This window comes from Syngnathus scovelli, chromosome 17 (assembly GCF_024217435.2).
Source record: "Syngnathus scovelli strain Florida chromosome 17, RoL_Ssco_1.2, whole genome shotgun sequence".
Taxonomy (NCBI): domain Eukaryota; kingdom Metazoa; phylum Chordata; class Actinopteri; order Syngnathiformes; family Syngnathidae; genus Syngnathus; species Syngnathus scovelli.
The window spans coordinates 12853373-12880626 of record NC_090863.1 but is presented as its reverse complement, the minus strand read 5'-3'; the positions used below and the strand labels follow the sequence as shown (position 1 = coordinate 12880626).

At 41.6% G+C, this 27254-nt stretch overlaps 1 protein-coding gene and 1 long non-coding RNA gene across 2 annotated transcripts in view; one reads left to right on the top strand and one right to left on the bottom strand.

The window, feature by feature from the left end:
* Positions 1-13119, top strand: part of LOC125984902 (pinopsin) — a 31543-nt gene extending 18424 nt beyond the window's left edge. Inside the window, exons 3-4 of the mRNA XM_049747217.1 lie at positions 5024-5257; positions 9883-13119. Coding sequence (XP_049603174.1) covers positions 5024-5257; positions 9883-10155 — 507 coding nt within the window. The 3' untranslated portion in view covers positions 10156-13119. The remainder of the gene's footprint in view (positions 1-5023; positions 5258-9882) is intronic.
* LOC125984903 (uncharacterized) lies at positions 3996-23855 on the bottom strand. Its single transcript, XR_007487158.1, has 3 exons — positions 23774-23855; positions 5010-5200; positions 3996-4946 (listed from the first exon to the last, which is right to left on the bottom strand). It is a non-coding gene; the product is annotated as an uncharacterized lncRNA (long non-coding RNA).
* Between the last annotated feature and the right edge of the window lie 3399 nt (positions 23856-27254).

Sequence of the window (27254 nt, the reverse complement as noted above, 5' to 3'; positions counted from 1 at the left end):
CTGGCAAAAAGTGGATATGCTAAATAATATAATATATATATATATGACTTGTACGGGCATGCCGATGTACGCGTGATCACTTCTAGTAGGTGACTTCAAAATTGAGATATGTTCATTTGATGGCAGGCCAAAAGCCATTTACTCCTCTTCAATTATTAAAACTGATTAGAATGAGAGCGTTCATATTTTAGAGCCGTTGGATATTGAAATAATAACCTTGAGGTACTCCAACACCCACTTTATTACAATACTCAATGGCTATTTTTGTATTTAAAGGCAATGTTCACTCAATCTACACTGTATGCGACATGCAGTCTCCTATATGTAATGTAATTTTAAATAAAGTTCATCTTATAGAGTGTTAATGGATCCAAGTTTGTGGTGGGGGTAGTAAAAGCTTTCCAATGTGCATGAGTGACCCAGTAAATCAAAGCACAAATTATTAGTGACTTGAGTTCAAGCCATCTGTCCCGTGACGTTTAGACAGCTGTCATCAAATGCCATATATGGTACATCTTCAAATTCCCCTCACATTTGGCAAAGTGGGACATAAAGTCTGAAAATAACAACCTGTGAAGCTTTCATCTTGACTTCCTTCAGACAAAGTTGAAACCAGTTGGCAGTAATGCATGTTAGGAATTGAGGCTTCTCGATTTCATTAGAAATATAATAATCTATATGAAATATGGGGATTGCCCCACCCTCGTTAAAACAAAACAACCCGCAAACGATTTATTATTTTCCTGCCTTCCCCATGCTTACATTCAGCAGATGTTGTTTTTAGTTTGGCCTTTAATGGCCAAAGAGCCTCTTTGAATTTATTATTAATAAAAAAAAAAAAATGGTATCAGGAAAAGGCTCCAAAAGCAATCTGAAGCAAAATAACAACCCTTGGGTCTGCAATTCAAAAAGTCAATTCCATATAGTAGTGTGTAGTAGCCTCCCTGAGGTCCTCGCAGCTCTGCAGTGTAAAATGAAGGTACATTTCTGGCTATTCGATTTGAATATATACGGATAATATAGATAAGTGCACACGCGCGCACACACGTACGCGCACGCACGCGCACGCACACACACTCACACACACACATTCAGTCCCCATCCTTCTCTGAATTACTTCAATGCTCTTCAGATAAAAATCCGTCACTCTTTTTCAAGTAGCTTGTCTCAAGCAGACGGTGAATAAACTTAACAAGTGCAGGACAGCTTTTCTTGAATCTTTGCTTGAATAAAAGTTCAAATCACAAGCATGCATGTACCTTAGTGAGATGTTGAAGGAAAAAGATGGTGCAAGCAAGGGTCGATCGGGCAGAAGTGTTTGTGAAATGTATTCAGGCGGAGGCTTAGCAGGCCACAGCAGGTTGTTGGGGGGCAAAGAACAAACGTAGCACACTGAAATCCTGTAATCAATCATGTTTAGCAGCCATCAAGTGCGCTGGCAGAACAACGGCACCAGATTGCTGAAGTGAAACAAGCCAGCTAAAAGTGCTGCATCCATGTCTTTGACACTCCACCCCTTAAAAATGAGCATTAGCATTCTTCGTCATACTGAATTGAAGAGGAAGAGAACACAACCACTGCTTTTTGTAGATCAGATAAAAATCGAATCGTTCCATAGTCCCCATTGCCACAAGTTTGTCGCTCGCAGTTTGAAGCTTAGTTTTAACACCTTCTGGCTGAGTCGATCATGTTGGAAGGTTCAAACTGCCAACGGTTGGGAGAAGCGTTCATGTTGTGGTGCCAAGAGTCTGCTTAGCTTTGATATTGTCATGTCGTTGCTGCTGTCAGTTACACCAAAGGCACAAAAACGGGATTCAAACTAAAAGAACAAAAAAAAAGAAAAGAAGTTGCACTTTCTTTCCAGCATGTGGAATCATTTCCACTTTTAATGATGCCCGAAAACAAAAAAGTGCCACTTTAATTCCATTAAAAAGTCTATTCCTCGCATGCTTTCTCGACTTTCTGTCACACGCATATTGATGTTAGAAATGATATGCTCGTGCAAGTGATCATATAAGGAAAGTGGGTGGGGGTGGTGCCAGTCAAGAGCGCTGGATGCAGAGATGTTATCCAACATGCCCTTTTTTGGTCCTTTCAAATTAGACACATGCAGTATATAGCTTGCAGCATCTTAACTTTCAAAGTGGTGTCGAGATTTAGATTTGATACGGAACAGAGCATTTTTTCATTCTTATATTCATCGAAAGGGACCGTCGCTGTCCAAAATGCTGTCATCTCCTTTTCCTAAGCCGCTAATGATGCAGGTAGTACGTGGGGCTCTTCGTCATCCCGTGATCAATCTTTGTCCTTTTTGTAAGCAACCGCAGCGTCACTTGAAATTCAAATTACAGTAATCCCTTGCTACATCGGGGTTTCAGTTTTTTTTTTTTTTTTTTGGGAAAAATTTCACATATAAGTCGCTCCTCATTATAAGTCGCCCCCTCCACCCAAACTATGAAAAAAACCCGCGACTTATAGTCCGAAAATTACGACAGTTGCTTCATTGACAGGGTTGGATAGGTTCCTTTCAAAATATACTCTGATACAGTTTCTCCATAAAAGCATTGTCTCATCAGCCCGCCCTCAACTGCTGATATGTAAATTGAGGCAAATAATGCGTTTTGCCTTGCTTTTGATCAAATTTTACTTTCCCACCTCTCGGGTCTCCTTTCGCCCTGCTGCACCTCTCCACATGTTTGAAACAACCGATCTGATATATATCCCACTCTCTGTACTCTATCTGCTCGATTTTTTCCCCCGACTCTCTTGTTTGGCTCATACTATTTTTTTTTTGCTGCCTGCCTGCCACCAATCTCACGGTCGAATAGCCAGTTTTGTGTTGCGACAAACTGAAAAGAAATTGAGAGAAGGACAGGTGGTGCAGCGGCAGGCGGTGCATAACTGCCTCCAAAGACCGGGGTGATTTTCAGTCACCAGTCTGGCAACCACTCGTTTCAACCCTTCTAATTAGTTAGCGACTCGGAATTAACTGATTATGTCAATTCATTAAGAACACAAGAGTGAGTTAGGATTGCATCGGACGCAGCTGCCACGTGTTTCCCTGCTGTGAAAGGAGTCACATCGGCTGTCAAATCCCCGACATTGAGAGAAAGTGAGCATCTAGGCCTAAACAAATGAAAGCGTCTGTCTACTAGCATTAGCTTGTAAACATGTTTTGCAGATTTGGAACACATCCCCGAGAGCCTCTGGAGGATGTTAACAACGTGTTGTCCAAAGTGAATGTTTGTTCTGCTGTACTGTACGACTCAACCGATTGATTACCTACAAAGTTTAAGATTTGCTGAGCATGTTGGGCAATTTGGTAGACCGATCTCAGCTAAGCCCGACGTGCCGGTGCAACGATTTAAACAACCTAGGCCTTCTTAAACCGTATCGGCCGCTTCGAACATCCGCCTCACAGTTCTGAGATTCAAAGGCCGAAAAATCTTCCATGTCTGACTAAAAGCACTGTTTAAATAGTACATTTAAAGAACCTCCACTAACAACGTCTATGTGGGCACTGTGGCCACTTAAAGAAGAGTTCATTTGCCCCATTTGTGTTTGCCTTTCTTCCACAGCGTTTGTAAAAGTGTCAGTCGTCTCCCACAGGCAGATCACGGTTAACGTATTGAATGAGAACAGAGCCAAGCGTCAACTTCAATTGCTGCAGCGCTTCTCTAAACTTCACGGCAATATTCCAAAAAGACAGTCACTGTTTAATTAAAAAAAGACTGTGTGTCACTGACGATGACTTTGCATTTTGTTCACTCTAAATGTTGAAGTCCGAAAGAGCAAGTGTGCCACGGTGCCTTGTTAAATCGCAGCATTCTTTTACACCTTTAATATTGTTCCAGGCCCTTAATCGCAGTGCCAGCTGCCTCGACCTACAAGATTTTAAAAACAATTATCAACTGCATGCCACTGGAGTACCACTTTCTTTTTTAATCTTGCTTTTTGGCAAAATTCCCTGAAGACTATGCTTATCAAACTAAAGGTTTCCTGTATATGGTAGATTTTATTTTATTCCCAGAAGGCAACACTAATGATGTGTCAAATAAATGACAGACTGCCAGAGACTCGAGAACAGACAAGAGACTCACGAAAGTCGAAACTCACGAGAGAAGCAAGATCATGGTACAACTAATAAGTTACAATAAAAAAATTAATTACTAACAGCAAAACTTGGGAAATATGTTCAAACCAACAACACGATTTTTAATTGTCATGTTAATGATTAGCCCAAGCATCCACAGTTCTTTGCACGCCATTGCCTAATACCCGTGGCTTATTTTTTTCGAGCAAATGATCTCAAAGATGAAAACAAACAAAGACATTCTATGGACTGTATGTTTTGACTGTAATTTTCGATTAGGACTGGAAATGGACTTCCATTGCGTGTCGCAGTAATACAAAAAAAAATCAGGCGGGACACTATATCTTATGTTAATGTTACAGAATGATTGACAGTAAGGGAATGAACAGAAACGAGCAACTTATAGCAGCTCGGTCAGTGGGGGAGGGCTGCAAACTGAATAATGCATTACGTGAGAAAAGTTCCTAAACATACTTACGCCAGCTTAGCTTACAGGGTCTTGCCATATACAAAATGAAATCTTTGTCTTCCTGGTTCGTGTGTGGCTTTATTATATTATTATATGTTTGTGTTGTCAAGCTCTCCCAGCAATCCAGAGAGGATAACCAGAAAAAAATGACATTTTCAGATGCCTCTTCCCTTTCCCTCAATGATAGTTCTTTTCTCTTGATGCACTTCTTGAGCCTGTCGTCCGTCATAAGGTTCTCAAGAACCTGTAAACCTGATAACATTATCATCATGCGCTTATGAAAGGCCCTCATATCCTCGTGATGCCTTAATGATTAAGGCAAGTCAGGCGATGTTGCGGGTTGGGGGCTCCATGTCAACAACACCATAGGAAATCCTGCTGACACTGCAAGGACAGATGAGGATTGTGGAAACTGCCACTGCCTGAAACCAATTTTCCCTTTCCTACCTTGCCGTCTACAGGTGAGTGGGATCAATTCGTCCATGAGCAGGAAACGGGAGCAGCGAGTCTTGTTCATGGTGGTGATCATGGTAATCTGCTACCTTATGTGCTGGTTGCCTTACGGAGTCATGGCGCTGCTGGCCACTTTCGGACCACCTGGCCTTGTCACGCCCGAAGCCAGTATCATACCTTCCGTCCTGGCAAAGACCAGCACAGTCATCAACCCGGTCATATACGTCTTCATGAATAAACAGGTAAGGGAGGTCCCTTTATCTACTCACTTGTTATTGAATGCATGGTCTGCAGCCATTCAGACCCTACTTTGACTAGTCTGGACCTAAACTTTAGACTATCAGGCATCACCAGTTATGGTCAAATCTTTTGACATGTGACGAACTTGTGTGATATAATAGACAAGGGCGGTTTCATTTCTTTCTTTTCTTGCATGGCTTTTAACATGGGATTCCACTTTAGGGATTCTATTGGATTCGAAATGACACCGTGTACTAGAAAATATACTATACTATAATCTTTTCTTTGTCCCCATAGTTGTTTGTTACAGATCAGAGGGCAACATAAAGTGGCAAAGTCTGATAAAGGCTCTAAGTAGCATCCTATCTAAAAATAAACACATTTATATAGTATTTCTAATTAATTTCTCACTGCAAGTGGTGGCATCTAAACCATGGGGGACACCTGCAGTACAATTAACAATGACATGTTATTATAAACACTCTCAGCGGGTCTCGATGCCCACTCAAGACAGTGTGATTGATTACCTAAAAAAAACCCTTTTTTTTTTTTCTTTAGGAATTACTTAGGGATATTGTGCTATATACTCTTCTATACTGGAATAGAATAGAACAGAATGGAGTTAGGGTTCAAAACTAGGGTTAGGGTTTCAAAGTAGGGTTTCATACTAGGGTTAGGGTTTCAAAGTAGGGTTTAAAGCTAGGGTTAGGTTTCAAACTAGGGTTAGGGTTTCAAAGTAGGGTTTCATACCGGGGTTAGGGCTTCAAAGTAGGGTTTAAAGCTAGGGTTAGGGTTTCAAACTAGGGTCAGGGTTTCAGAATAGGCTTTCAAACTAGTTTCAAACCCTTAGATGCACAAGGCCATCCATTTTTCTAACTACAATTTCTTAAGATGTATAAAAGGTAAGTTAAAATTTGAAATGACATTATGTTAAAAACATGCTTTTTTAGGAATACCTGGAAGATGAAAAGATAACTTTTATTATGAAGATATTTAAGTCATTTTTGACCCACTTACTACGTACGCATCTAAGGGTGATTGTTGGACTTGCAAATTATTTGGAACAATATGCCTTGGAATGACTAGTTGGTGATTAACATGTGCTGAACCACATCGGATTGAACACGAGCGAGCATATGGAGGCTTAACACGCTCTTTGTATTCAAGCCATGACATTTTCCTTGTCCATCTTTTATTGCTATTGATTCCATTCCACGGTCTGGAAACCTCATGGCCGACTAAGAGTATTAATGTTTAGACGAGAACTGTGTTAGTTTAGTCTATTGTAAGTCTTTGGAGAAATTAAATCATCTTTAATGAGCAACATTGCCAAGCACGTCAAAGTAGTGTTGAAGTTTGAGGTCAGGTATTGTATAATGGTTATGTCTGGATGCCTTAAATGCAGCTTACATTTCCAGGACATTCTCATCCCCTGGTGTCCAACACAAGCGTATTAAATGGAGCCTCTCAGCATCTGATACTGACACACAGCAGGTACACTGTTGGAGTGCAGCATTGTAAATCGGAAGTACCGTATTTATTCTAATTATCGCCCATATTCTAATAATCGCCCAGTGTGTGTTAACCATGACATAAATAAAAAACATTGATACCTCGCCCATGCTGCTAAAAATTCCCCCCAAAACTTTTATGTATTTTCCTCCGCCGACGTCACTGCGCAAGTTTAAATATGACTGATTTGACAGCAGCACGTCGAACGTCCCTTTGAAGTGGTTTTTCTCCATAAACTATGATACAATTACACTCGTCACTCCGCTACAATACCCTCACGCAATTACGTTATCGGGGCGTGCGCTGGAACAAGACAAAAAGTGTTCTCTATTCATCGCCCGAATGTTGGACATAAACCTTCTCTCATCATCGCCCTGGGCGATAATTAGAATAAATACGGTATGTCAACACTCTCACCAGGTGCGCGAAGAAGCTAGAGTTGAATTAGATTGCATTTTCACAAACTATATTTATTTGAACATACTATATTATATGTATGTCATGATGACTTTTGTGTTTGTTTATTTATTTGCATTGTTGAAATCGACGTGTTCCAGATCTGATACGAAGCAGTTTGATCTCATTTCCATCTTTAAACACGAGACCTCCGCTCAGCTACAAATAGAAGACCTCACTGGAAATGATAACCAAACACATTGACCAACTTGTGTGACAGCCTGATGGGAACACTCCAATGTCCTGTATGTCATTTTCAGTCTTCAATTCCTCCCAGCCCGTTACTATGGAAACTGTGAGTTGAGGCGAGTTGAAGACTAAAAATGCTGTACAGATACAAGGAACAGCTGGCGTGCGATTCCCCCGTCACCCGTCAGTGGCACCAATAGTGCCAACGAGGCCACCGGGAACAGGAACTCATACCGTGGACCTGTGGGTATGTTTTCGCTCTATACTCTTTTTGATTCCCGTCAACCAACGGTGTTTTGCACGTCATTGACAAAGTTGCAGAGACAGAAAAGCACTGGAGTGAATAACGTCCAGATGAAACATTCATGATGCCTAATTAACTATCTGCCCATCCGGAACATCTTGCAAACCGTCACGGCTCACAGCCAGCTTGACAATTTGGAACAATCTTGAGGTTATTAGGGCAGCGTTTCAAGCTGTCGCCCCTTTCTGAGACCTTACAGACCCGTCCGTGCACATTAAGCAGCCTCATTTTTAATACGTACCAAAAAAATCTCAACTTATTCCAAAAACACAATTCCAAACATCCGTATATATTTTTAGATTGATATCGTTTTCCAAAACACGCTTGTACTGTAGCTCTTCAGGACTATTTCACGTTAGAGGACTCCACTATATTTAGATCAACTGGTGCCTGAAAAGAATCAATACGATGCATCGTACAATATAAGCATGCTCCTCCTCAGTCGTCCGGGAAGTGAACTTATTGTCATTTAAGACGTGCTGCAGCTTTTGTGCTATATGAAAACATCAAAGTCAACTGTCCGGAAATCTGATGCGTCTGAAATTTCATGCTCATGTAGTACATGTACAACTCACACGATACCAATTCCATCCTGACCAAAATGAAGAATCCTTTCCTTCATATATTCTTGCATGCGGCTCTAAAACCGTTTGCGCTCAAATCATATTGATTCATGTTTTTCAGTTCCGGAACGCTACTCCATCTCACTGTTTATGGACGCAAATCAAATCAAATCAAATCATCCAATTATCATAGTAATGCCCATAAGCAAAGCATCCGAGCATGGAATCACTTCATTTACATTATTTAAACGGCCCTCACGTGACGGTCAGCATCTCAATAACTATCAGACCACTGGAATCTATTCTATTCTAGCCCTTCCATTTCTTCCTTGGTCGACCGAGCCTCGTCAGTGTATTGAGAGAATGGTGGTTGCTTTCCTCCATTCTTAGACGAAGTGCAGGTTATTGACAGCCAGGCAAATGGGACGGACCAATGCCTTGCTTCTAGAAATATACTGCTCACATCTAGCCAGCAAATATTTGATAAGGTCAGGGTCAAGTCAGCCAGGTTTGTTTGAGAGCATCTAAGAATTCAGGCATTCATTTATTATTTAGAATTCGTGTGTTGTCTAAGATGTGCCAATGTTTTATTCAATACATTCAATGTGATGTAAATACAGTTATTGTGAATGAAGGGCAAATGCAAATGCAAATGTGGCTGTTGAGGTTTCTTGTGTGGACTCAGTTGGGTTCTCATTTGTCTTTTCTTATTTTATTCAAAACAATATATTTCCCCTCCACTTTCATATCTGCTAGACCTTTGTCAATGTACTTTTTGTAACGTTATGTAAGATTTTTGGATCAATGATCTCTTTTCTGTATTTTGTGTTTATTGAAACAATGTTGTGTCGTTGCGTTTCCTCTCTCGTCTCTGCTTCTCTAAACAGGCTGTGAACGACTTTGACCGTATTTTGCACTCATGATCAAATGTAGTAGACTATAAGTATACGTTCAAGTCATTGCGTATACTAAGTATACTACGTTTTCTCAAGTGTGTTATCAGATTCCACGCATACTTGGAATGAAGGAATAAAAGTGTCAAATGTGCGTTTCCTGTCTTAACTACAGACTCTGCGGATGGACGTGTTTGGAAATGGCTGGAATTTCAAGTACAGCCAAGCATCCTGAATGAATTGTTATGCTGTCAAACTGCTGCTTGGGTACTCAATTATTCAGAATCTTCCTATCTGTCCATCAGCCCAACTGGATACCTGGACTTTGAGCTGCGTGACACGGGACCGCAATGGTTATTTTTAGACAGAAAGAAAAATGAAAGTTATGAAGTTCTTCTGTGCTCTCTCTTTCGGTGCAAATGAACAACTTCATCATTCAGGCAATTGAGAATGCAATAATGGCGAATGGAAATTGAATTACTAGTATGTTTGATATCATTTGGAGACTAGCTATAAATTACAGATGGGAGCCTTTTTCTTTTGCTTGTAAAAGTGTACCCCAATAAGAGAATCATGTGGCGAGATGCAGGAAGGAGGGAGATCAGTCAGAATTAGTGCTCACTATGCGAGAAATTTTGATTTGCTACAGGAAGGATCTTTACTGATTCTCTACTTGTGTTTTGATCCAACCTTTGTCTACTATGCCTCAGTTTTACAGATGTTTCCAAGCGCTGCTACATTGCGCGGCTCCTCGGCGAGGCTCCAGCGTGAAGAGTTCCTCAAAAGTTGCCACCAAGCCCATGAGGGCTGCAGCATTGACTGATCCCCGTCGTACCAATGACTTTCTGTTCATGGTGGCCTCTCTGGGTCAGCCAGCTGTTGCGCTGCCCCAACTGGAACCCACCCTTGATGTCACCAAAGCCCCTTCTTCAGACCTCAACCAGCCTGTTGTCGTATCACTCGTGGCTCCGTTCGATGGGTGAACGCTGACGATCACCGTGACATCGGCAGAAAACTATGAAAAGGCGTCACGAATGAGTGCTGCCGTTTTCTAGTTTGAGCCACTTCAGACCAGTGTCCAGGTTGCTGCCGAGCAGTTCTGGAGGGAACCCTTGGATTTGCTTAGGGTTGAATTTGACAAGAACTAAACCGACGTAGTACATTTACAGTCTGTGTTTTCTTGAGGGCAAAACGTGGACAACTCTTACAGTATGACCTGAACATGGAAAAAAAAAAAACAGCAAAGAGCTAAAAGAATACTTTTGAAGTGGACGATTTAGCTTTGCAATCCGAGATCAGCATTTGAGTCAGATCTTGAATTGATCACTTGTCACTTTAAAATGCATTCAAGTTCCCCCCAATGGTCTTTTGCTCCTAATACGGAATTGCACATGTAGCATTGCTGCCGTATAAGTGGCATTGGAAGGTAATAATGATCTGCATGCTCGAGCGTCACTGAATCGTTGCCTCGCCGGTGTGCATGTGCACTTGACGATCGATACCATTAGAATGTTTGATCCCGCTTCATCTCACATTGACATTTAGTCATGTTTAGTAGATGGCATGAGAAAGTTTGCACCCCTGCCAGAAAAAAAACAAAACAAAACGAAACAAAACGAACAATCCCTTTGGAATGATCTTTTCATTGTTTGTAATTTGATGCATGACAGTCAAATGTTTCTGGTTAAACCCATAACTCAGGGTCCCTTGTTTTCTAAACCCAAAGTGTTGGCAGTACAATGTCTTGCTAAAATGGACAGACACATTTTATACGCCTTGCAAAAACATGTTTACAACCAAACACCCGAGACTATTTCCAACAACGAGGAGTATGTCATACTTCTTTCTAGAGCAAAACAAAACAGTCTGTTCTTGCTAAGATTATTTTGTTGTGTATATATTGTTTGTCCAATGCTTGTCTGCATCCAGTTGAACTATTTCCACCTTTTATCGTCTGCTACGATAGCTTACGAAGATTCTTAAAAGCGGATCCAGAATCGGTATTGTGGTGCCAGTGAATGTTTAAGATTTCAGTGTTGCTGAAAAGATTTGTGTTACGTAGAACCCTCACCCAACCCAACCCCACCCACTCCCCTTCCTATGGGCTATAAAGATCTTGTATACATCATTGTATGGTACACAAGGTGATACCAAAGCTAAAGACATTTTGATATTTTTTAGGAGAGGTGATGTCTTAATAAAGTTGTTTTTTTTTAGTTTTTTTTTTATCTGTTGGTTTAGCTTCAATATAGTATATATGTATTTATAATCACATACAGAGCCGCACTAGTGAGATTCTAAGATCACAGCTTGACGAAGCCAACAGAACTTCGCTTGCACATCATCTGCAAAAAGCTGAGATGCGATACATCATCAATAGGGACTCCCTCAATGCTGTGGCTGCGGGAAGAAATTCTGTCCGGAAAAGTTTGGAAGAAAATCCGTGACAGAAAGCAGCCAACCATCACTGGAAAGAAAAATGTTTTACTGCTGGCAAAGCAAGCGGACGCACTCTGGGTACAAATTCTGATGAACTGGTAAAATATCCACAAGACCTTGACATCAAATTCTATTTATCTTACAACTTTTTTCATCAACAGCCATGTTTGCCACAAAGCATCCGCATTAAAATTACTTGGGAGGATTGGAGATTCGAGCACTCCTCTTAGAATTCAATGTACTTATGTATCTTGTTCAGGTTCATAGCTTGCTGGAAGTGATCTCAGCTCACGTACGTAGGTCCAAAGCCAGACTAGTCACCAGTCAATCACGTGACGTGGCATTGCATGCAACTGAAAAATAGCATTTTGTAGATTTCTATCATGTACTGTATCATAAGCCTTATCCTGTTCTTTGTTTTGATCTAATCTCAACCCTTTAGTTTGTTCAGTCTAAATAACACCAGTATTCAACCTAATGCTTTTGTGCGAGCGGCATTATATTTTTTATAGTTAAAAAAGTTTCACTATCCACCTTAAAATAAATGAAAGCATTCATTATAGTTCAGTAGAAATAATAAAGCTGTGCAATATAAGCATTACACTAATTAAATATTAAATATGCATATATTGCAGGACCCGCAGGAAGTAATGAACCCAGTGATTAAATTGTCCCAGAAAAGAAGCAAGAAAACGCCAAAAGATTTCCCTCCCTCCATTTGTTACGCTACAAGAACTCTTCCTCTTAAAGTAGAAAATGACCTTGTTACAATTTTGAATAATTGATTGTCGAAAAATGTTGCTCTGCCCTAACTAATGATAGGGAAATCCTGCCAAAGGATAATAATGGACAAAAAGCCATTAAGGACAAGACAGCAGATTAAGAAGCTTGCTATCTTGAGCTGAATGAAATAGCACAGTGGTGCACACCTCCACTTTGATAGACTTTTAGTATCAGAGCACTGGAGACAAGTGTGATAAGCCCGAGGCACATTAAAAAATCTGACCAGATGGCTTTGGAAAAAGAGGGAGGTCGAGTAGACGCTATCAGGTCGATTGTCCAGTTAAGTATATCTATGGACACTCGCTCTCTCTCTCTGGCCTTGTGCCATCCTATCATTTGTGTTAATCATATTTAGAGAAAGAAAAAATGTCCTGCAGGAAGAAATAAAGTTGGAAAAAAAAGACCAACAAGGGATTACACAAGACAAAATTTTCCCTCTTAGAAATGAGATCTCTATAATCATAATACATACAAAAGCATAAACAGTGATTCTTCATTTGGCTCACTTTGCATTTTCTTTTCTAAAGATGGAGCTGAAAAATTACACAGAAATGTACAAGTAAGCAACGCATCCCTAATTTCAATTCAATTTGAGGTGCCCCAGGAACATCTATTAACAAATTTATTTTCCTCAAAATAAAATGCCACTTTTCTTGTGTTCATACGTCTGCTGTTGTGTGTCTTGTGATTAAAATAAAACGCCACTTTTCTTGGATTCATGCTTTTATGGTGTTCATGCGTCCGCTTATTATTTTCACTCCTTGGTCGTTATCACACAGAAATGTAGGAATGTATATCCTCATTTGTTTGCTGACATTAGACCGCATTTTTCAGACTATAAGTCGCGTTTTTTTTTTTTATATAGTTTGGGTGGGGGGGCGACTTATACGGGAATTTTTTTCATAAATTTTCAAAAGAAAAAAAAAAGGGAAACCACGATAAACGAACTGCGATGTAGCAAGGGATTACTGTAATTTGAATTTCAAGTGACGTCAGCAGAGCGGCGCGGCGGTTGTTTACATAAAGGACAAAGATTCGATCACGGGATGGCGAAGATGACGAAGGGCCCCACGTACTACCGGCATCATTAGCGGCTTTGTTTCTAAGTGACACGGAGGACGAAGAGTTTGAAGGATTTGATGATTTGGAGTGACACAGAAGGTTTGAAAAACTATTATGGCTTTTACGCACGCCCGGTCCTACTCTACGGAGCTCTCTTTCACCTCCGTGGATGGAAGTCGGGGGCCGGCGCTCGGCCGGGTGGCTGTCCGGGGACGGCGGATGGGGCTCGGACATGGCTTTTACGCACGCCCGGTCCTATTCTATGGAGCTCTCTTCCACCTCTGTGGCTGGAAGTCTACGCCGCCACACGCCTGGAAGTTTGTTTTGTTAAATAACGAGCCGTTTACCAAACCCACTTATTTCCTTGTACTTTGTTAACGCTACAATATAGTTACGTATATACTAGCTCTGTGGAATAACGACGAGGCTGACATCAGGGCGCACACACGGCGTTGTTGACATAGGACGAGGAATTTGATCGATGGATTTAAGGATTTACAGTGCACAGATGGTTTGATATTATTGCTTATATAATAGTTATTTGATATCTAATTTATATATCGTTATATGGGCCTGTGGAATATTTTGAAGTGCAAGCGCCGTCAGCGGCGCGCACCCATTGTTGACAAAGGACGATCGATGGATTTAATGAATTGGAGTGACACAGATGGTTTTATGAACGTGTTATTTATGTAATAGTTATTTGAATAACTCTGAATGTTACGTTTGGCCCGTTCTCAGCTCTTCGTTTGTGTTTATGTCACGTTAGCATACTTATCGTTCAGCCTGTTGTTGCTCGTTCATGTCTGTTCTTGGTGTTGGATTTTGTCGAATAAATTTCCCCCAAAATGCGACTTATACTCCGGAGCGACTTGTATGGGTTTTTTTTTTTTCACGTTATTGTGCATTTTATGGCTAATGCGACCTATATTTCGGAGTGACTTTTAGTCTGAAAAATACGGTACTAAGAGCCCCCAAGCTTTAAGCCCTGCGCCTAAGATATGCTAAATAAATGAGGTGGCAGTGTCTTTTCTTGATTGCTCAGCGTGTGATGCGGCCGGCCACACCTCCAGAGGAATCAGCAGATGGTGCTTGCTGCCCCCAATGAAATATGCCTCTCGCATCTCCAAATAGCAAGTGGGAACAATTTGACTTATCCCCTCACTGGGCTTGCGTAGCTTAAAAACAGCCGGTCACTTTGAGGATGGGATTTCTGTCTCATTAGGCAGTATAGTAGTGCAATTTCCTATCTGGACCATCACTAAAATAAAAAATAGAAAATAATGTGACGCCCCATGACACTTAAAGCATCCATCCATAGTGCAGAGGGAGGATGAATTCCCCATGTTCTCTTTTTTTATTTATACTTTTGGTCTGCTACCCACTTGACGAGGTCGAAGTGAGTTGGGCTGACCATCTGTCAGTCACAATACTAATAGAGGACTAGTGTGCGACCTGAGGGTATTTCATTTCTTAGTTGTGTAAATTTGGAGTGCATTAAATACTATATATATATTTTTTTTATCTCTTATCCACTAGACCTTTCTAAAATTGTCTTCATGAGGAAAATAGTCACTGTGTTCATTACGGTTGTAGTATTGGCGATGACATCAGATAGCAATCTTTGAAGCCTCTCCTCCGTGCCTCGTTGTCCTCACCCTTGTGGCATGGCATAACACTCACTATCAGCTGTCGCTCTTACACTTTCCAAGCCTGTACTTGATCTCTGTTATTCTCCTCCCTTGCCATTTGCCACTGCCACAAATGTAGAGGAGAATCATCTTTGAATCTCAAAATAATTGCTGCCCAGCAAGCTATGTTTAAATGAGAAAGGCACAGATGCTGGCTGTAGGAGTAACAGGAAGGGCACTTTTTGAGTCGAGAAAGGAGAAAGGGAAACAGTAGGCTGCTCATACGGCATTAATCACCAGCCAGGACGACAGCCAGATTCAATTGGAAAGGCAGGAGACTTCTTCATATGTCATATTTCTTCATCGGACGACAACTTTGCTTAGATTTACGCTGCACATTTAAGCACCATTAGATTCATTCAGATTTGATGTGGCACAATTTGGTTTTGCATCACTAACTCATCAAATGTGCATGGAACCAGACAACCTCTGACTAACGCAACTGCAGTGGAAACTTTGCTGTCAATGTAAACTTAATACACCAACTTTAAAACAAAAAAAAAAGCCACATCTACAGATCTTAACCATCCAGAACATTGATTATGGTGTGAAATTGGTACTTCATAGGTAAGTCCATCCCTAACCCTAAGCACCTAAGCACCTACCAACGTTTTCAAAACTGTTGCAAAGTCTCAGCTGAGTTACAAAACTGCTTGACAGATTTCCTAAACCACTGAAAGTTTCTCCTATCAAGCCACTTCTAAATATAAGAAAACAATGAATATTTTCTCTTCAGCAAATTGAAGACCCATCTCAACCAGGCTGTAAATATTGAAACACAACTTTGTGACTATGTAAACATACATAAATATTAAAAACGGCTAAATTGTTTTGCATTGGACTGCGTTCCAGAAAAATGGATTTTTTCCTCTTTTGCCAGCAACCCATTTCCCCGAATTCCCCAAAGCTATTTAGGATTATCTGCACTCTATTCAATGTTATTTAGTAGTACACTATAGTTGCTTTTAATGCAGCTCCAACAGAAAATAGTAAGGGAAGCGCATGTTACCATTTACCACAAGTTTTTTAAATGTCACTTGCCATTTTGTGCTACATTACATATTGATGTTGTGCATGAAAACGCTCTAAATGCCATGACAGGAAAGCATATAGCAAAGAACATAAGGTCACATATTTTTTTAAATGGTCACATATTGCATCAATTACTCACCGACGTGTTCTCTCTGTTGACATGGAGTGACCAAAATTACATAATGTGCTATTATACAAAGGCCCTCTTGGGGTCAGCGGGAGCCAATTAAGATAGTAATTGTTAATTATATGCTCCGCTTAGCTCTTAAGTGTCAACAGTGTCGAGTCATTTTGATGAACACCACTTTTTTGTCAAAGTGCCAAATGTACTGTAATGGGATTAAAGTCATTACAATTGGCTGTTTGTTTGTGTGTGTGTGTGTGTGCGTGTGCGTGTGCGTGTGCGTGTATCCGTTCATTCGTTTTTCATTTCTTTTAATTTGTTGACGTATTTCTGTGCTTCCAATCTTATTATGGTTTGTTAATGTTTTGATTATTTTCAGGAGGATCGATTTAACATTTTTGGAGTAAAATAAAAAAACTGTCAAATGATGACATTAAAAATATAGGCGCAGTTGTTGGAGGTACACAATTCAGCATATTCCTTTTTGTACATTTTGTTTTAATAGTTTTGAATTTTATTCATCCCAAATGAAAACAAGACAAACACCGCATGTCTAAAATGTTTATCTGACAGTGTGATTTATTCAGATGGCTTTGTCGCATTTTACACGTTGATGCACGTCCCGTCCCGTTTGAGAAGGACAGCGGAAATGATCCCAAGAGCATGATGGTATGCTAATGAGGTCTCAGTGGCATAGCTCGCTTCACTAAGTGACCTTCCCAGCTGAACTGGACAGGAAGAAGAATGGATGGAAAAAAGAAAGCTAATGAACAGCCTTGTCCACTTTCAAGGACTGTTTGCGATGCAGATGTGCACACTCAGATTGACTGGAAAATGGGTTGCCTTCCCTTTTTTTTTTTTTGTACGACATCACACGCAGTCTCATTTACTAAGTGTGTTAATGAAAAACGGCGAGTGCAATTTTTGCTTGGAAGTTGTTAGCTGGTTTGGTAGTTAGCAGAATATTTTGCTTGAGACTCGGGGGCGTGGTGAAAAACTGGAGCCACAGTCACCGCTGCAATTTTTAGCCATTTATTAAAAACAGGGAGAACGGCCAAACAAAGTGAGCATACTCAAACGGATGCTACCGTCATCCACATCTCATCTCATCTCATGGTTGTCTCCCTTGACCGATTAACGATGCAGCAACGTCAAATATCAATATTGTCACTCTGCACTCGAATGTGCTGGAGTCTGAGTGTGCCTGATTCAACAATATGCATTAAACAGTGTTGCAGACAAAAAGCCATGTTTTGATCATGTCATAAGCTTCCTGGAACAACGCCGCTTAACTTTGCTATTGATTGTTAATGTTGAGGGAGGAAAACTTGAAACTTAACCCAGCAGATCTTTATGTTTATTTTACATCTTCTATGTTTTTTGCGATATATTCAGTGCAATTTTTTTGGGCCGTTCAGGAAAATCAACTAAGGTAGCCCATGTCTAATCATTTGGAACACAGTGTAAGCTTGGGCATCTACACAAAACCCTGACTTATTTTTCCTTAAATTTACCCATGTTAGGTTTAAAAATATCCAGGGAAGGACATGGATTGTGAAAATGAGACAGGGGGAGGAATCAATATGGCATCCCAGAGGTCCCAGTGAAAAGGGTGGCTCTGGTTGTTGGAGGGGAGAAAGAGAGCTTGTCATTTGTGGAACTTTAATTAATAGTGGCTGCCCCTGAGACCAAGAGACAAAATGGAGGTAGGGCCGGTTGTATGACACCTCAACTCAGGTGGGTGGACAAGAACATTTGGAGGAGTCAAAGTCAAAAGTCAAAGTCAAAGTCAGCTTTATTGTCAATTTCTCCACATGCCAAAGACACACAAAGAAACCGAAATTTCGTTCCCCCCCTATCCCACGGTGACAAGACATGGCTCACAACAGACAAACAAGTAAACAAGTATAACAAAAGCGTGCTGAATAAATAATGAATAACACAACAATAAATAAATAAGAGGAGCAGAAAAAAAAAAGGAGCAAGTGCGCGTACAGCAGACATTCCCGAAAATAGCGCAACAGTGCCGCACGCTATGCAGAAGGGGGTAGCGAGTTCAGGGCCCTAACAGCCTGGAGAAAGAAGCTGTTGGCGAGTCTGGTGGTGCGGGAGCGCAGGCTCCTGTACCTCTTCCCAGAGGGCAGAAGGTCAAACAAAGAGTGAGCAATCGAGGCTGCCTTGCGGGCGAGATGGGAGGTGTAAATGTCCTTCAGGGATGACATCTGGATTCTATAATTGCTTCTTCGTGTTTATTCATTTTGATATCCAGGCTCATCTGCTGAAATTAGAACATCTATTGCTGCTTTTCAATTAAGTATTTGTTGGATAATAATTCTATAAAGTTCATCCATCCATCTTCTTCCGCTTATCCGGGGTCAGGTTGCGGGGGCAGCAGCTTTAGGAGGGACTCCCAGACTTCCCTCTCCCCAGCCACTTCATCCAGCTCATCCCGGGGGATCCCAAGGAGTTCCCAGGCCAGCTGAGAGACATAGTCTTCAGGGAGGCGTCCAGGAGGCATCTTGATGAGATGCCCGAGCCACCCCATCTGGCTCCTCTCAACGTGGAGGAGCAGCGGCTCTACTCCGAGTCTCTCCCGGATGACCGAGCTTCTCACCTTATCTCTGCGGAGGAAACTCATTTCGGCCGCATGTATCCTGGATCTCGACCCATAGCTCGTGACCATAGGTGGGGGTAGGAGCAAAGATCGACCGGTAAATTGAGAGCTTTGCTTTTTGGCTCAGCGCTCTCTTCACCACGACAGACCGGTACAGAGTCCGCATTACTGCCGACGCTGCACCAATCTGCCTGTCGATCTCGCGCTCCAACCTGCCCTCACCCGTGAACAATACCCCAAGATACTTGAACTCCTTCCCTTGGGGCAGGATCTCATCCGCGATCCGGAGGGGGCATTCCACCCTTTTCCGATTTAAGACCATGGACTCGGATTTGGAGGTGCTGAACCTCATCCCGACCGCTTCACACTCAGCTGTGAACCGCTCCAGTGAAAGCTGGAGATTACGGCTTGAAGAAGCCAACAGCACCACGTTGTCTGCAAAAAGCAGAGACGCGATGCTGAGGTCCCCAAACCTCAAACATGTATATATATACGTATATGAAAAGCAGTAGCCATCGAGTCCAGTTTTAGAGGGCGTTCGCTATTCCTCTCTGTGAGGGCGTGAACAGACAGCGTCGTGCGAGTTATGAATGGTGTGAGAAATTGGAAGTAAATAATAGCAGAGTACATGCCAAACCTTTGCTCTGTAACTCTGTAGAGTAGAGGTTGCATGCCCATCGCACTGAAATATGGCGCTGTCAGATCGAGGCACGTACAGCAGCGTTGAGAAGGACACTGCGACCCAGGCAGGGACTCCAGTGGGGTGGGGTTACTATTGCAACATCATTGAGCACACACTTGGATTAGGTACACCGGTATGATGGATATAAATATAATTCATTATCTTTCCATGCCTTAGCACTTTGAATTGCACTCTATAGATAAACGAGCTTGACCTTGCCAAAACATTAGATCACACCGCCAACTTAATTAACGACAGCAATATTGATAATTGTGCGTGCTACTTGAGAAATTAAAATTAGGTTCCACAATCAAGATCTTAAATGAGCACATTTGATCTCCCTAGCTTTGCCTTTTTTCCAAGTTGCATTGATAAATTCGACACAGAGATGACCTGGAAATTCCATTTCAATCGAGCCTTAGGTGGACCACCAAAAGTGTTCTTATTTCCACTGACTAATCAATAGAATGATTTAATCCAGGCATTGAACAGCTGGTGGCACGTCCAAGCTGGCATTGAACAGCTGTCTGTATGAAAATTAATCAACACTGAGGGTCCAATTAGTCAATAATGACCGTCCGTGTGTGTGCGCGTCTTTACGTGCAAAATGTGCATGAATACATGCGCGTGCAGGGGAGCCAACAGTAGCGGGGGCCCCTTGTGGCGAGGCCATAACAGCAATGAATGGCCCCGCCAAGCACCTAATGAAGCATCAACGACTGACTGAGGCAGGACACTCTTGCTCCCGTTCTCATTTTTCATCCCCTGGAAGAGGGACCGGACCGCACTGAAGATAAAAGGTTACACTGAACCACGGAAAGCTGCGCTGAGGACATCACCTCAACAGAAGCATTGGAGAGGCAGTAAAAATGTGGCATCTCATTTATTACGTTTGTTAGCAAGCCACGTTTGCGGAATCGGCAGAATTCGCCATGACTGTTCACCTGTGGCATTCGTCGGTGGAAGATTGGAGGTTATTGAAACACAGCGTATGGATTCCACTGAATTAATGAAGGCAGCTTCTGCCCTGCCAAGTGATTAATTGGTGAGGAAAAATGTATTTCCCTCAGTGTTTTGCCTCGGATGAGCGCGCGAACTGCTGCATATTGTCACGAGCGCCAGAGACAGCTCTGACATGCAACAGAAGAACTTTTCTGACACTTTAGAAAAAAAAGCGTGGGACCCAAAGTTTCAGAGGATATAGCATCAGAATCCAACCTACATTTTCTATATATGCAATCATTGAGATTTTATGACATGACTTATGACGTCACTCGACTTGAAATTTGCTCGTCTTCTACTTAATATGGATGTGCTCGAGAACTGAAGATTTTGACTTGAGACCTACTTGCCACTTGCAGGCCTCACAATTGATGGTATGAGAGTTTATCTCATGAAAAATAGCAAATACTCATTTTTAATAGTTCATTTCCAAGATCCAGTTTGTTGCTGTGTTTTCTTTGTCCTTTTCAACCCAGTGGTACACTTAACTCAGAGAAAGCCCATAGGCAGCCTACAAATCTAATGATTTTTGTTGCTCAATCATAAAAAGAACCAAAGAAAAATAATAAAGTCGTAAGGAAGTAATGTAAACAATCAGTCAATTCAGCAATGCGTGAGATTGGGGGCCTACTAGTGGCAGTAGCTCTCTGTACATCTGTTTAATTGCCTCATAGAATTATGTTCCTGATGGGAAACTATTGCCATAATACGATACAATTATGCAGTTGGAAAATGGAGAGAAAAAATAACGAAATTGTCTGATCATCATGGTCTCTGCAACTGAAAATCAAATTAAAAACCACAAATAAACTCTCAACTCACATATGAAAATACTAAGGGACAATCTTTCCAAGCCCAAATAAAGTGATGACATCAGTGCAATTTGATTGGCTACTTAATGCTAATAATAATAATTTTTATTTATAAGGCGCCTTTCAAGGCGTTCAAGGTCGCCCTACAGACATAAAATAGTATAAAAAAATAACCGGAGAACAGCGGCAGCAAGTCACGCCAGCGTTCACTCACATCCGGTAGACACAATTACAGCATATTATCGGGATAAAATAAAAACGGGATCAGGAACTGCTTCAGATGGGCTAGAGACCAGCGTCATCTTACAACTCGGAACACAAAGACTCGATTAAAGCAATGCCACAGACAGTGAGCGCCCGGCGCGCGATCGGACTAAATGAAGCTCCCTGCGCACTGACGTCCACTTCAATTTTGGAAAGTACATCAGGACTTTAAAAATATTTTCTAAATTTCAGCGACGGCTCTGTCATAATAATGCGATCAGCGCGGTGCAGTTGTGCGGTCGGCGACACACTACGGTTGCGCGTTCGGCGGTGCGCTGCAGTTGCGCATATGTACACACACACAGGACTGTCTCAAAATTTGAATATTGTGATAAAGCTCTTTATTTTCTGTACTGCAATTAAAAAAAAACTGTCATAGATCCTGGATTCATTACAAATCAACTGAAGTATTGCAAGCCTTTTATTTTAATATTGCTGATTATGGCTTACAGCTTAAGAAAACTCAAACATCCTATCTCAAAATATTAGAATATTTCCTCAGATCAAGTAAAAAAAAAAAAAGATTCATAACCGCAAAACAAAATCAAACATTTAAAAATGTCCATTGATGCACTCAGTACTTGGTTGGGAATCCTTTTGCACGGATTACTGCATCAATGCGGCGTGGCATGGAGGCAATCAGCCTGTGGCATTGCTGAGGTGTTATGGATGCTTCAATAGCGGCCTTTAACTTATTTGCATTGTTGGGTCTGGTGTCTTTCAGCTTCTTCTTCACAAATTCTCTATGGGGTTCAGGTCAGGCCAATCGAGGACAGTGATGCCATGGTCAGTACACCATTTACTGGTGGTTTTGGCACTGTGGGCAGGTGCCAGATCATGCTGGAAAATAAAATCATCATGTCCATAGAGCTTTTCAGCAGACGGAAGCATGCAAGTGCTCTGCGATCTGCATTTACTCTGGACTTGATGAAACACAGTGGACCAACAACAGCAGCTGGCATGGCTCCCCAAACCATCGCTGAATGTGGGAACTTCACACTGCATTTCAAGCAACTTGGATTTTGCTCCTCTCCAGCCTTTTCTTCAGACTCTGGCGCCTACAAAACTTGCTTTCGTCTGAAAAGAGGACTTTGGACCACTCTGCAACTGTCCAGTGCTTCTTTTCCATAGTCCAAGTCAGACACTTCTTCCGTTGTCTTGAGTTCAGAAGTACCTTGACCATGGAAATACGGCTGTTGCAGCCCATTTCCCGGATACGTCTGTGAAGAGTGGCTTTTGATACCTGGACTCCAGCTTCAGTTCATTGTCTTAGAAGCGCCCCCAACTTCTGGAAGAGACACTACTTCACAGTGCTGTTAAGGCTGCGGTCGGTCATCTCTCTTGGTTGTGCAACGTATCCTGCCACATTTTCCCCTTCCAACAGACTTTTTGTGGATGTGCTTTAATCTGATCACTGTGTGAGCAGCTTGCTCTTTGAGAAATTTGCTTTTGTGTCTTACGCTCCTGATGGAGGGTGTCAATGATGGTCCTCTGGACAGCAGTCAGATCAGCAGTCTTCCCCATACTTGTGATTTTGTAGTTTACTGAACCGAGCTGAGTGTTGGTCAAGGCTCAGGAAGCCCTTGCAGGTGTTTCGAGTTAATTAGACGACTCAAGCGATTAGTTGAATACCCTACTAGTATACTTATTCATGATATTTTGAGACAGGCTATTTGAGTTTTCTTAAGCTGTATGCCATAATCAGCAATATTACAATAATAAAGGCTTGCAATATTTCAGTTGATATGTAATGAATCCAGAATGGATGACATTTTTGGTTTTTTAAATGCGTTACAGAAAATAAAAAACTTCATCACAATATTCTAATTTTCTGAGACAGTCCTGTATACTGCATATACAACTGCAGCGCACCGCCGAACGCGCAACCGTAGCGCGTCGCCGACCGCGCAACTGCACCGCGCTGGTTGTCACGAACGAGTGGAAATGGAGCAGGGCGACCAAGTGCAGCTTGGACCAGCTTGGTTTATTGGCGGAGCTCAAAAGACAGACTTGGTAAACTGACATAACTCACTAACAAAACCTCACAACAAGACTGACCGAAAAAGACGTGAAACAAAAAGACAGGGTGACATTACCAATGACAGCAACAGGAACCACAAGGACAGCAAACGTGACGACATCGACGATCCGACAGAGAGTGAGGGGCAGGCAGACGGGACTTATATACACGACAGGTAACAAGCGGCAGGTGGGAATAATCAGTCATCATGGGCACACAGGAAGGGAGGGGCGAGCACACAGGAAGGGAGGGGCGAGCACACAGACAGAAACCAAGACAACCGACACTTTGTGGAACAGCTGGGGCTAAGGCGTGACAGTGGTCGCATTATTGTGACAGAGCCGTCACTCACATGTAGAAAATAGTTTTAAAGTCCTGATGTACTTTCCAAAATTGAAGTGGACCTCAGTGCGCAGGGAGCTTCATTTGGTCCGATCGCGCAACCGCCTGCGCGCAACGCGCCGGGCGCTGACTGTCTGTGGCATTGCATTAAGAGCGTCTTTGTGCTTTAGGGTGGATGGCTTTACTGCTCCCACTTGCTTTCTTTGATTAGGGGTTAATCCAATCGTCAAAGTAACGAAAATACAATTACAAACGGAGTCGGTCGGCATCCGGGCCGCGCGGTCGGGTTTTCTCGGGTCCTTCCGCCTCATCTCGCGAGGTTCCACCTCCGAATTTTGTTCGACAACTGAAGCAAAAAAATCTCGAATTTTTCGTTCGAACTCCGATTTGTTCGAGAACCCGGGACGTTCGAAAACCGAGGTTTGACTGTCCATCTGAAACACGATTATAATAGTATATGCGAGAGAAAAAGCATGTTATGTTGCCTCATTCAAATCATGCAAAAGCTGTCTATCACATCTTAATATCTGAACACTTAAATATGAAAACTAAAGTGCAATCACGTTTGTAAATGAATGGCTTCTGGTTTTTGAAATGTAAATAAACCAATCTACTGTGATAAAACAACAGAATTGCAATAACTGCCTTAACCATCAAAATGAAGTCGAACTGTAACTGGAGTCTTGAAACAAATCTGAATAAGGAAAAACATTGCAATAAAATAATGCAAACTGGTTTAAACTTGAGAGTAGCTGAGATCTGTCATGCCAGAAACATCTCACAAACATCCTCTGCCTCACTGTGCTCAGTGTCACTGTCCTCACATTTTCTGTTATCGCTTCACTTATTTTCTTCTCTTTTCTTTCTTACCGCTATTTTCTATTTTTCTTCTTCCTGCTACCGCTATATATATATATTTTTTTTTTATTCTTTGTGACAGGGGTTCACTTTGGCCTGGGGAGTTAAGTTCAGCATTTGCTTTAAAGATATCTGGCGCCATCTAGTGTTGTGAATGGGTATAATATCTAGCCATCGAATGTAAGACGACCCCCACTTTTTCGGTCTTCTTTCAATGCAAAAAACAGCGTCTTATATTCGGGCCAACGCGGTACATGGACGAGATCTGAATTGAAAAGCCTCAATTTTGTGGGGTGCTTTCAATTGTAGATAAACCCATGAGGGTGCCCAAAGGCAGAAATGAACTATGAACCACCTGTTGACCCAATGCCAATGCCAATGCTCATGACTAAGTACACACTCAGCACACGGGAGACTTCACACAGCAGGTTAATTATGTTTTGCCTTCGGGCTGAGAGTCAACCAGCATGGAAAGCTTTCTGCTGCGTCTCTTTTGTACAACTTGCTTTTCAAAACACAATCAGTTTGTTTTTTAATTAGCATTTTGTCAGTGCCTTGTTTCACATTAGCACGAGATTGAGGTGTGCTTTCAGAATTACAATGCTGGATTTAACTAATTCTCTCTTCCTAAGAAATTGAAAGGAGGCACGACTAGGATACGCAAGCTTGTGGGAGCTGTGACTATGCTGTGCGTCCTTGGGGAGTGTGTTTGTTGTGTAGGGTGAATCACAAACACCCTTCTGGGAGTGTGTCAGGTAAATTGTGATTAATGGGGCCTTTTAACACTCATACAAAGTCAGTGTGGATGATTAGGGATTGGCAGGGAAAATCAAGGTCACTTTTTTTCTTTTTTTTTTACATGTCAAAGGTGAGATAAGGAGAAAATGACTTGTTTCTTTGCCATGTTTTCTGTGGATGTTATACTACATGTGCATCAGTTCTCAATGACAGCTGTTCAAGGTTAGTCCTCAAAAGTTTGAATACGACTTTCTTGGAACCAGAGACAAGTCGCCAACACTATTGTCTTACTTTTTGCAGTATATGTTGAGTTGAAATTCTCTGAGTGAATGTCAATTTCTGTTCCACAACGACTGAGCATCAGTGCACAAAGCAAACATTATAAAAGTGCTCAACACCATTAAAAAAAACCAAAAAAAAAACCATTTGGGATTACTGAGTGCACTACTGTGGAAACTGTACTTATACGAAATTTCTAGTAGAAGACGGAGACTTTTTGTGCTACACATGTTCTGGTTGATTTTCATCAGATGTGGAACAGGCGTCCTTATATGTGACTCAGTATTTCACTTTGTGTATTTCTGAACACCTTGTTAGCAAACAAGCTTGAATAACACCAAAATAGCAAATAATGATCTGATGTCGTAACGTCAGAATGTTCCTCCAGGACTCTTCCGCTATTACTAACACGGTATTTCGCTGAAGCCTTTCAAAGCCAATTGTGCTTGTCATCACGTGTTTGTATCCCACATTGGAAACAAAATCACAGCTTCCAGACAAACCGGGGTCAGAGTCTTTGTTAGACGCTGCCACCCCTGCGAGGGGAATAATGGCCTCTGCGGAGATGAGAATCTCATAGATCCTACAAGTGATGGGCACACGGGTCCCAAAAAGAGGTTAGTTGGCCAGATTATCTGAATTGACCTGTTTGGGATCTCTCAGCTGTTTGTTGCCGAAAAAATTAAATAAATAAATAATAAATACCAATATTATTTTAAATAAATAAATAAAAGAATATTTGTTGTGAAAGCTATCCCATCAGTGTGCTATGCTATGGCACCACAAATACAAAACTGCAATAAGGAATTATTGTTGTGTGGAGCAGCTGCTGTTTACAAAATAGCAGCATGTCTTTCCAAACAAACATTTATCATTTTAGTGTGTTCCAACAATGGGTTGTTTTTTTTAGCCAGTGCACTACCCTGATTTCAGTTCGGTGTGAATCTGTTCAATTTAATTTGTCATGCAGTAATCCAGCACAGAGGAGATCTCCTAAAAAAAATATTGAAATTCGGTGCAAAGGAATACCACATGTCATTCCACAACATTTAACTTCACAAAGAAACCCTAAATGTTAATGTGAGGTAAAATGATGCAACTTGTCACGACTCGTTCCCGGTCATTTCCTTGTGTCTACAGGACTGTCTCGGAAAATTTGAATATTGTGATCAAGTTCTTTAGTTTCTGTAATGCAATTAAAAAAACAAAAATGTCAAAATAGATTTATGACAGCAAAACAAAATATAACATTTGAAAATGTCCATTGATGCACTCAGTACTTGGTTGGACTTTTGTCTGTCTGCTAGCTGGGAGTCTCTATCCCGCCTGTATCTTTGTTT